Source organism: Elephantulus edwardii, unplaced genomic scaffold (genome assembly GCF_000299155.1).
Source record: "Elephantulus edwardii isolate Elephantulus edwardi_28Jun2011 unplaced genomic scaffold, EleEdw1.0 scaffold00151, whole genome shotgun sequence".
In the NCBI taxonomy this organism is placed as follows: domain Eukaryota; kingdom Metazoa; phylum Chordata; class Mammalia; order Macroscelidea; family Macroscelididae; genus Elephantulus; species Elephantulus edwardii.
The window spans coordinates 971,689-983,858 of NW_006399901.1; the positions used below are offsets into that span (position 1 = coordinate 971,689).

Here is a 12,170-nt window from a genome sequence, read left to right on the forward strand (position 1 = left end):
AATCGGGATAGGTGTGTCAGAGGCAATGTGATTGGCACAGGATAGAGCAGGGTTTAGGGCTGTTGTACATAGGGTCGCTATGAGTTGCAAATGACTTGACGACACATAACAACAACAACAACTGGTGGCCTAGTAGCAAGAACTTGTGCTGCAATCCCAAAAGTACACGGTTTGAAGCCACCAGCTGCTCCATGGGAGAAAGATGGGCAATCTCCGGTCTGATTAACTGCCTCTGAAAACCCACTGGAGGGTCAACTATGAGTCGGTTCCAACTTGATGGTACACAACAACAACAGGAAGCAGGATTGGCCATCTACTTCTTAAAGAACAGGCCTTTAAAAACCCTATTAATACTAGAGGAAAGATGTTGCCTAGTGGTGAGGATTTTTGCTTCAATCCATATCGAAGGCTGTAGTCTTTGATCTTCTGCAGCAAGTGTTTCAAACCTTTCTCACTTTCAGCAAGCAAGGCTGTGTCATCTGCATTATCCAAGTTGTTGATGAATGAATCTTCCTCTGATCCTGATGCTATATTCTTCTTCACAAAATTCAGCTTCTTGAATATTCTGGTCAGCATACAGGTTGAACAAGTATGGAGAAAGGAAACAGCCCTGACACACATCTTTCTTGATTTTAAACCACGCAATGTTCCCTTGCTCTGTTCAAACAATAGCTTCTTGGTCTAGGCATAGATTTTGCATGAGCATAATTAAGTGTTCTGTGATTCCCATTCTTTTCAGTGTGAGTCACAATTTGTTATGATCTACTAGAAGGGAGCAAAGCACCTAGCCCAGACCTAACACTGTATCTACTCAAGAAATGATGCCATCATCTCTACCCTCCATCTTGGGACTTCAGCTGACAGAAAAATCACCAGGCCTCACACTCATACCTAACATTTCCTCGCCTGGAAAGCCCCTAAGAGTCCCTGTGGAAGGTCTCAAAGGAGGGGCATAGAAGCTTGAGTGTTCCTGATGACAAGTGTAAGCAAGAGAAAACTTTCCAAAGGTCAATTAGAACCAAGGATCAGGAAAGGGACAGGCAGCCAGGCGAGGGTAGAGGGGGGAGAGTAGTTGTGGGGTCACAGCTGGAGGCTCTGGGACAGCTTGGAAAGCGGGAAGAGGAAGGTTACTGCCCTGGACTCTGGGAACTGTTCCCTACTTCTGTGGGACAAGAGTGTCTCCTTAAGATGCCTCTTCATATAAGCAGACTGTAGCATGGGGATGGCCCAGCGTCACAGGCCTTCATCAGCACAGTCTCCCAAAATACCATTCATCAAGGAAAGTTCCCTGGGCCCTATCCTCAACACAGGGGCATCCAGGGCTCAGGGTGGCTCCTCTATGGAGCTAGAGACCAGGAAGAGGGCAAGTCTCTAGGCCTGGGTGCCCTCTAAAGCACCACACAGGAGATGGTATACTCTACCCTGCCTGTAGCAAGAAGGGAGCAAGAGAGGATCAATAAAGATTACAGCACGAGAAAATGCTCCAGCAAGCAGATAGCCAAGGGATTACCATTTTCTGAGTCTACAACTTGGGAAAGGAGGTCTCTAATGGCAGCTGAGTGAGGCCACACCCTTGTCTACCAAATTTGGGAGAGCAGGGTTATAGACAGAGCAGACCCAGGGCAGAGAACCACAGAGAAGACGTTTCTGCCACAGCTGGCTTCCCTACTGCACAGTTCTGGCCTTGACAGGCTGAGGCTGGAGAATGCACCCTCCAGCAAGCCTGGCCCTTTTCTTGTGGCCTCAGGATGAGTCCAGGAAGAGTACTGGGTCTTGGCCCACTTCTGGTGACAGGTATTGACCTTCCTAAGCAAACAAAAGGAAGCCCAAGCCTCCATGGCCAAGCAGGAAGAGGTCCCAGGGTAGGGCCGGTATGGTCAGATGAGGCAGCACAGTGACCTCAGTGGAGCAGAGGGACAAGGCCTCTGGGTGGGGTGGGGAGAAGTATGTTTGTACTGAGCAGGAGCAGCCTTCAGGCTAACCACAGTGCCAGGGTAACAAAGGGGAAGAGGAAGTGCTGCTGGCTGCTTTGTGGAGGTTGGGGGAAGCTCCCCAAGGCTCCACGCTAGATTCTGTTTGCAAGAAAGGCACGGATAATGTCAGAGTTATAACCCTTGGCCAGCCACAAGTCACTATGACAGACAGTCAGAGAACAAGCCAAAGCTAGACAAAAGCCTGAGAAGTGAGGAGGCAGGAACATAGACACCTAAGTCAGGCAGGAAGAATTGAGGAAAGTTCTCAGGAGAAAAAGAGAAAAATTTTCTAATAAACAAAGAGGAAAATGAATGCTCCAAAGTTCATGGGGAATATTAAAAAAGGACCTGCCTGGATGGGCCTCTCATCTCTGGCACAGGGCTTAACAGTCTCTGAGGGCGTCACTTCAGTCACTACGTCACAGGACTTGTTTAACAGGATTACTGCTTTCACTTGACAAGTGGAACTGAAGCTCAAAGTGTGAAGGGCCTTGTCCGAAGTTACACAGCTAGCCACAAGGACACAGGAAAGGAGTGGAGTAGGGCTATGCCCACATCTGGTTTCTGAGCTGCACATTCTGCCAGGCCCTGCAGCCAGCTGTGTCATTCTAGACCAGACCAGGATGTCAGCTGATGACAGTGGGAGAGCATGCCTGAAGATGAAGCCAGAGCCTGTATGGGTCAAAGAGCATGGAGCACCTGCGGAGGGCAGGCAGCCAAGAGGATCACCATACACACAAGTGGTTGGCAAGAGCACTCCTACGGCAGGACAGAGCTATCCTTACCATGTCCTACTCTGAAAACAGCCTAAATGAAAAAAAAAAAAGACCATTGCAGTTTCATTTTGCTAAGATGATTCTTTTCTACAGTGAAGGTACTTTGCTTTCTCTTTGCTTTGACCAGGAGGTGAAAGAGAAGCCAGCCAATTTTAAGGTACCTTACTGCAGTGGATATGAATGTAGGCTCTGAAATCTCAGTTCTACAGACAATTTAGCCTATGCCTGTCTGGAAAGAGGGGCTATGACTATCACCCACCCTCCCCCATCGGTGTTTTGTATGAAGGATTAAGTTTAGTCCCTGGCACACTGCAACTGTTCAGCACACACTAGCTTATGATCAGCATTATATTATAAACAATATTATAAGGTCCTTCCTGATAGGTGCTAAGCGGCCTGACTCAATAGCAGGGCTGGAGAAAAGCTGTCTACCAGGGCTGTGGCCTAAAAGGGGTTTAGAAGTATGACTGGATCCAAAGTTGTCCACGAGGGCCTGAGTGAAGACTTGCCTTTCAGCCAGCTTCTGTCCCCATCTCAGAGATGCAGGGATGTGAGGAAAGAAACCTAAGGCAGTTCATCCATCGAAGAAGCTCCTGTTGCTCCCATAGGCTGCTACGGTTCCGCCCTCTCGCTCCACCTCCCCAGGCTGCCAACTCCTAGCTCGAGACAGCAGGCCCAGGTCCCCTCACCTTTTTGTGCTTCTTGGCCATCCATTTGTCCCAGTTGTTGAGCATATCCAGCCACTTGGACTCCCTCTGCCTCAGCACCTCCAGAGGGACTTCCTCCAGCCTGTGGGACAGAGGGTAGGGCCCATCATAAGTGCCAAGAGAAGCAAAGGCCCTGGCTTAGGCCCCAGCTGCCAGCCTGGTCAAGCTGCCATTCCCTTCCCTGTTCCCCCACCCACACTGTTCCCTTGGGAACTGCTAACTCATCAAGTCCCTAAAGCAGATGAAAAACAGAACAATGCTGCTGCCAGGAAGGTGCAAACCAGAATGGCACTGGGTTCAAATACTCATTCCCTCAATGTGCCAAGGAGCCAGGGGTCACCATGCTTCTCCAGGACAAAGGCCCAAGGGTCATCTTGTGTACACACAAGTCCTGGGTCTGACTCAGTAAATAAACTTCTGTGGAGGTCCTGTGTGCAAGGTGCAGGACAGGAGACAAAGAACCAGTCCAACAAGTACAGAAATAACATGCTTACCTCTCCACTCTACCAAAACGACTTAGTCAGAGTTTCCCCAATTATGCCTCGGCCCTTTCCCACCCTTTAACCTTTATTCATGCCAGTCCCTCTGTTGGAATGTTCTTCAAGTTGTCTCACCCTATCAAAATCCTACAGATACTTCAAAGTCCTATCAAACATTCTCTCTTGTATTTGCTCATATCTATTTACTGATCAACGACCAGGTCCAAGCACTGCCCGAGGTCCGAGAAGGGCTCTGGAGAAGTACACGTGTGACAAGGACAAAGCCTCTACCACTATGAAGGCTGGCAAGCCAGAAGGCACTGAGAATGGGGAAAACATCTCCTCACCAAGACCCACCCTAGGCAGGCATATTGGTCTAAAGATGGGGTGAGGTTGGAATCTCTGGGTTAGCCAGAGGTCGTGATCTCTACATTCTCATGAGTTCTCCAGGAATTCATGAATCCACATACTTTTGAGGGCAAAGAGAAGCAGGAAGCTAGCCTGTGTAACCTGGGCACTGTATATATGCTTTCTGATCTAGCCTAAAGAGCACTGTTGGGTTGTTTTGTTGTTGTTTTGGGAATTTTTTTAAAATAAAGAAGTTATGCTTCCATCTCCCTACACACTTACAAATCCTCTATCTTAAAGTTATTTTAAAGTAGTAGATTGTGGATTCTTTGCATCTTTTTGTGTGTTTTTAAATGCAAAACATGTATTTAACAGTATTAGCAAAAGCAAAATTGGCAAAAACAAAAAAGAGTAAATATTGGCGAGAGGAGAGGAAAAAGAAGCTCAGAGGGTAAAACGAGGGGATCTTACATAAAGCCAAATGGCAAATTAAAGGCCAGACTCAAGGCTGATCCCAGCCGACAGCCCACACACAGCTTTGACTGACAAAGCTGGAAGAACCCAGGGTCAGAGCCACTTGGGAGGCGCGCTGGGGAGCAGGACACGGTGAGGCTGGCTGGGCTGGGTCCAGGCCTTGATTCTCTTTCTGCAGGAAGGAAATGGGCTGCCCTGACTTTTACTGGTTGGGAAGAGCAGAGAGAGGGTGGGGCCCTGGCTGAGCAGAAGGCTCAGAGACACAAAAGGGAAGGCAGTCCTAATCCTTCAAAGGGCTTTAACTACAGGACAACACAGGCCTTTGAGCATGAGCAAGCGCAAGGGAAAGCCATCCATTAAACTGCTAAGAAGGGTCTGCAGCTCCAGGCAAACTTGTGTGCTCCTTGACAGTGACACAAAGCACTCTCCTTTTCAACAGCTCCACCTCTTCCTCTAGAAACCTAGAGGCAAAAAACCGGGACAGGAGGGCAGGGATTGAGGCTTTAGGTCGGGTAAATTACAAAATGACACTTGTCTCCAGGCAACCCCCAAACACTCAGGGATCTCGAAAGCAAGGCGCATGCATCACAAACCTCCCACTACTAACGAAGTAGGGGGCATGACCCTATGAGTCAACAGGAAATTCTAGCAGTTGTGGATGCAGACAACATCTGACCAAATCCCTCCAAAGCACAGATGAGAAAACTGAGGCTCAGGGAAGCAAAGGCTGGGATGACCAGTTTCCAAAAGAATTCCCCTATGATTAAATGCCATGCAAAGTTTGACAACTCAACCTCACGTCTTTGTTGATAGGATCTGATTGCAGAGAGATACCCACTTTCCCAACTGCAGATACACACAATGTTCTTTTAACTGATGCCAGAAAACAGCTTCAGCAGTTTCAAAGCCCCAGCATCAAACCTCAAACTACCATATATACTGTATTTGAAGACACTGGTGATTTTACACTACACCACTGATCTAGAAAAAAAAATCCAAAAGACACCTCAGAAACAAATCAAAATTCATCATTACGGCTTTAAAAATACATGTCAAGGAAAGATCTACTTTGTGAAAACCTTAAATTGGAAAAAATTTTGAGGAAACATGGGCATTTGAATGACTTCTCTGACAGCAGAGGAGCTTAATACACCTAGAAATGGTAAGAAGGAGACACTGAAGGTCTGGCTGGACCTTGCATCCAGCACATCATGTGTTTCCTAACTGCTGGCATACTCTCCTCAGGCACAGGATGTTCTCCTGAAGAGGTGTAGGCAACAGGTTTTTTTTAAAAAAACAAACAAAACCCGAAAGTTCCATTTCCATCTAGTCACTAAGGACCTTGGAAGGCAGAGAAGCCAACTCGTGAAATTTCTTCCACGAAGGCAAGTTGCTTCCCTTCTTTCAGTCTCAGTTTCCCTAAATATTTTGGACAGCCTGCTCCTCAAAAAATGTTGCCAGGTAGAAGATGTTGGGCGAGATGTAGTCCCTGCAAGAAGTGATGATGCTGAGGCCTGAGGTGGCTTTCTCTTGACAGTAGAGGGAGAGCATGAGCTAGTGTAGGGAACCCAGTGGACCATGGGGGATGCCTCCAGCCTGAGGGCTTCATTTACCCTCCAGAAAACTTCAGTCCTCAAGATGGTGTGGAAGGAGTTTGATAAGGATTAGAATTGATGCCTTTGAAGTACGGTATTAGATAAGAGTACTGAATGGACTGCCAAAGCGTACTCCATGGACTGCCAAAAAATCAGCTGTGTTTTAGAGAGGGCGCACCCAGAGTGCTCCTTGGAGACAAAGATGAAAAAGTTTTGCCTCACACACTTCGGGTATGTTACTAGGAGAGGCTATTCCTTAGAGAGGGACATGATGCTTGGGAGGCTGGAGGGTCGGTGAAGGAGAAGGCTCCCAAACAGGTAGATTGACACAGTGACTGCAGCAATGGGCCTGATGTGTCAGAGATTGTGAGGATGGCACAGGATAGGATGAGATTCATATTTGTTGCTCATGAGGTCACTATGAGTCCTACTCAACTTGACGGTACCCAACACCACCACCACCTTTACTTGTCTACCTGTTTGGAAAACTACAGCATGGAATCTCATCACTATCAGGTAAAGTCACACTATTATTGAACAGTTTCTGTTGTTAAAACTTCCTTTGCCATGGGTTATGGTTTGAACTGTGTCCCCCTAAAATATGTGTTATAAATCCTAACTTTTGGTTATAATACCTTTTAGGAATAAGTTATCTCTGTTATGTTAATAAGATATTATTCAACAATCAGTTCATGGACATTGAATAGACTCAGCTGGCCCTCTAGTGGGTTTTCTGATACTGTAAATTGCATAAAAGAATGCCCATCTTTTGCTTGTGGAGCAGCTGGTAGATTAAAACTGCTTATCTTGGAGTTGGTCCTGCAACTCTTTACCCACTAGCCTATCAGAGCTTCCCAGAGACAAGAGGATTGCTGTTATGGACCGTCAAGTCAGAACCGAAGCAGGCGGATCCTCTAGCAAGTTTTAAGAGGCTGTTAACTATCTGGAGGAGATGGCTCATCTTTCTCCTGTGGAGCAACTGGTTGGTTCAAACTGCATGCCTTTGGGTTGGCAGCACAACTCCTTTGGCACTAAGCTAGTGTAGGGTAAGTTTTGAGTCAATTCTTTTGAGGTACAAAAGAGGTTAACTGCAAGCTAGCAAGCAGAGGTGGGAGAAGAAAGATATCACATAACATGAGGATCAACCAGGAGCAGAAGCTCAAGACAAAGGATGTTCTTCCAGAGCTGACAGAGGAAAAAAGTCTTTTCCTAGAGCTGACACCCTAAATGCAGTCATCTGGCCTCCTCAAGGTGAGAGAAAATAAATTTGTGCTACAGCCACCCATTTATACTTCTCTTACAGCAACACTAGGCAACTAAGACAGAATCTGGCACCACAAGTGTGGTGCTATGAGAGAAACCTAAAATGTGCAAACAGTGTTAGAAAAGGGTAATGAGTACAGGCTGGAAGTTTTAAGATGCCCAATAGTAAAAGTCTAAAGTGCCTGGAAAAGGCTTTTGGTAGATTGAGCAAGTAAACACTACATGCTTTAAAATCAGGTGTGTCAGGGCTGTATCTTTCTCTATACCTATTATTCAATCTGTATATTGAGCAAATCATTCTAGATTTTAAGAAGAATGAGGCATCAGGATCAGAGGAAGCCTCATCATTCAGATGACATAATCTAGCTTGCTGAAAGCGAGGACTTGAACAGTTTGCCGCATAAGAACAAAGACTACAGACTTCCATATGGATTACACCTTAATAACACAGGGAAGAGGCAAAAAGTGTCAATTATTTCATCTTGCCTGGATTCATAAATCACCACTGTTGTCACCACCAGCAGTAAAGAAATCAACAGATGTGTTGCATTCAGAAAAACTGCTGTCAAAGACCTCTCTGAAGTACTAAAGAGCAAAGATGTACATTTAAAGACTAAGGTACACTGAGCTAAGCCATGGCCTTTTCAATTACTTTCAATGAATCTAAAAGGTGGACAGTGACTAAGGATGACAGAAGGGAAAATGAGTTGTGGTGTTGGAGAAAAGTCCTGAATATCCCACAGACTGAGAACAAACAAATACGTCTTGGAGAAAGTCTAGCCAGGGTGCTCCTTGGTAGCAAAGAATGCTGAAGGTTCGCCTCACACACTTTTGGGCATGTTGTGTCAGAGATGGGGCCACTGCCCAAAGATCAGGAGGTGTGGTCACCCCCACAGACGTACTAGGAGAAGGGGACCTCTCAAACCCAAAAGAGTAGAGTTACCATCCCAATGCGAATAAAAGGTTGGTGGAGCAATCTGGAGGGCAAAATTGTTACCTAGATGATTTCAGACAACAGAAGATTATTTTCCAGCCATGAGAGCTAATGTAGTCTGTTTGGCTCTGAATTTGCCTGGTGTCGATTACCACTTCTTTTCTTCTCCTATCTCCCATTTGTAGTCCAGATTTCACATGTTCACAGTGGAAGAGGGGCATGGGTTCTAGATGTAGAAAGGACAAGAACATCCTTTGGATGGAATGTTATAGATTGAACCATGTACCATGTCCCCTCCTTAAATATGTCATAAATCCTAACCTATATGCCTGTGGTTTTAATACCATTTAAGAATGAGCTGTCTTTGTTATGTTAATGTGCAGTGTTATTTGTTAACTGCAGTGAGTCAACTCATAGCAGACCCTCTGGTGGGTTTCTGAAGCTGTAAATTACACAGGAAGAATCCCATCTTTCTCCTGCACAGACACTGGTGGATTTAAACCATCAGAAAGGCTCGGCCTTTGGGTCAGCTGCACAACTCCCTACATATTCTGCCACCAGAGCTCCCTGATGTACAGATTTAATGTTAAGGTAAATCTTGAGCCAATCTCTTTTGAGATGTAAAAGAGATTCAGTGAAGGGGAGCTCTGGTGGCCTAGTGGCAAGAAGCTATACTGCAATCCCAGAGATATTCGGTTCCAATCCACCAGATGCTCTGCTGGAAAAGGAGGGGCAATCTCTTCCTGTACCTGTCAGATCTGATTTGACGGTACAGACACACACAAAATAATAAAATAACATTTAAAAAAAAAAGAGAGAGATTCAGTGAAAGCTGGTAAGCAGAAATAGGAGAAGAGAGATGCCATGCATCTGTCCAGGAACAGAAGTTTCAAGAGGCAAGGCCCATCTGTCAAAGCTAACAGGGGGAATCTTCCCCTAAAACAGGACCCAGAATTTGGCCCCCTAGCATCTTAAACTGTGAAGAAATTAATGTGTTAAAGCGACTTATTTATGGGATTTCTGCTAAAGGTGCATTAGATAACTAAGAGGCTGTATTATGACAAAATTTCCCTGGTATTTTCTACTCTGCTCTTGGGCCAGCCCTTGTCATCTTTCCCAACCATACCTGGAATGACTTTTCTTCCCCCCTATTCAAATCACAGAAAACTTTCATGCCCAGTACAATAATACACACTATAACTTAAAAAAAAACCCCAGCAGCTGAAGCAACAGTAGTTAACATTTGTGCACCATATACTACTGACCAGTTTCTTTCAAAATGCTTAACATATTATTTATGTAAATTCCATAATTTTATTGTTTTGTGCCATGAAGTAAATTTCAACTCATAGCAATCCCGCATGTTTCAAAACAGAACTGTTCATACTTCCATTAATACAACCAAAGTCCAAGGTTAAGTGACTTGCTCAAGACCATAGGGCTATAAGTGGGAGATATATATGCACACCCTTGTTTATTGAGGCTTTGTTCACAATAGCAAAGAGATAGAAACAACCTAAGTGCCCATCAACAAACAAATGGTTAGAGAAGCTGTGGTATGGTCACACAATGGAATACTACACTGCATTGAAAAACAAGGATCTCATGAAATATTCAAAATGGGTGACCCTGGAAGACATTATGCTGAGTGAAATATCACAGTCACAAAAGGACAAATACTGAATAGTGCCACTGTTGTAAAATGGGACTGACATCAGGGTGGGGGGGAGACTGAGAAAGATGGGATAAATAATGTATACTGCATTGAAACAGATGAGGGAGAAAACTGTTTCAAAAGGATATGTAATTAGGTATTATTGTCATGACAGGAGTCCAGAACAAAGGCTGCTATGGAGTAGACTTGGGGGAGGGATTGTATAACAATGAAAGAATTTTTCTCTTACTTTTCAAAGAGAAGAGCTAACTGGGGGCGGGGGGCGGGGCAGGGAGAAAAGTGCAAAAATGAATGAATGGAAATCCAAAGTCCCTGTAAATTTTCATTAAAATTAATAATAATTTAAAAAAAGTTTTTTTAAAAAGTGGGAGATATAATCAAAACCCAGGCTACCCTGATTCCACTGCCCATGCCTCTGACATTACCCTACACTCCTCTGCTCCAGGGGTCAAGGCCTCAGCCTCCATGAAGCATATACTGTCAAGATTCTCCTTATTTGTCCTTCATCCTAAAGAACTTTATCCTGACTTGGAATATTATTTTTCAAAATTATTAAACTGAGATCCACAGTAAAAAACACATTTTTTTCCCTGAGACCTGATACACCTCCTCCCCTCCTGTTAGCTGCCATTGAGTTGGTCCTCAAATCGCAGTGACAACATGGACAACTGAACAAACCACTTCCTAGTCTTCTACTATCTCTATGGCCAGTTACAAACCGGGCTTGTTATCCTAGATGGCTATGGCCTACAGGGCTTTCAGCAGTTGCTTTTTAGAAGCAGAGCACTAGGCCTTCCTTTTGGAAATCTAGAAGCCTGAATAAAATCTGTTCAGCATCACAGCATAATGAAAGTCTCCTCTGGCAGACAGGTAGTGGTTGTACATAAGGTGAACTGAGCAGGAATCAAATCCAGAGGTTAAGAATTCTATCACTCCAGAGGAGTGAGGATGGATCGTGGGGTGGGGTGTTAATTATAGGGTTGCACAATTTGATGGTTATGGGTGGGGTGAAAGAAATGGGAAGGATCTTTTGTGAAAAACAATGTATTCAAACTCTGTAAATAGTAAACTTTAAAAAAAAAATAAGAACTAGGAACATAAAAAAAAAATTTCTACCACTCAACTAAATAACAGAAAAGCAAAACCCTCTAGGGTTAAATTTATTTCGACGCAAAGAAATCCTTTGATACAGAATAGAATTTCTCCATAGGATTTCAAAGGCTGTAATCACTTTGGCCAACTAGTGGCTTAGTGGTAAAGGAGATGTGCTGCCAACCTGAAAAAATGTGATTCACCACCAACAAACAGATAGAGAAACTGAGGTATATTCATTCACACAATAGAATACTATGCTGCCTTGAAAAACAAGAAACTCATGAAATATTATACAAAATGGATACTTGGAAGACATTAAGCTGAGTGAAATATCTCAGTCACAAAAGGACAAATATTGCATAGAACCACTGTTGTAAAACGGGACTGACATCGGGGTGGGGGAAATTTAAGAAAAGATGGGATAAATATATACTGCATTGAAACAGATGAGGGAGAGAACTATTTAAAAGGAATATATGATTAGGTATTATTTTCATGACAAGAGTCCAGAATAAGTATAGTAAAGTAGACTTGAGGGGGGATTGTATAACAATGAAAGATTTTTTTTCTTCAAGGAGAAGAGCAAACTGAGAGGAGGGGTGGATAAAGAGGAAAGTATGCAACAATGGAAATCCAAAATCTCTGTAAACTTTCATTTAAAAGAAAAGAAATCTGATTCAAATTTACCAGCTGATCCATAGAAGACAGTCATTCTCATCCCATGTGATTTACTGCCTCTGAAAATCCCCTGAAGGATCAGCTAGGAGTCAGTTCTGACTCGATAGTACATAACAAAAATCTTTATGAAAGCGGACCACCACGTCTTTCTCCAGTGGAGAGTTAATAGCCAA

General features: G+C 44.3%; 1 protein-coding gene across 2 annotated transcripts in view; it reads right to left on the reverse strand.

Annotated features, from left to right (window-relative positions):
* The window catches only part of TBC1D10A (TBC1 domain family, member 10A), a 45,635-nt gene that overhangs the window by 12,770 nt on the left and 20,695 nt on the right, over positions 1–12,170 (reverse strand). Inside the window, exon 2 of one of the 2 annotated variants that reach the window (XM_006894780.1) lies at positions 3,439–3,538. In XM_006894780.1, the coding sequence (XP_006894842.1) occupies positions 3,439–3,538 (100 nt within the window). Of the gene's footprint in view, positions 1–3,438; positions 3,560–12,170 lie in introns of both variants that reach the window. The other variant, XM_006894779.1, reaches the window with a different exon arrangement.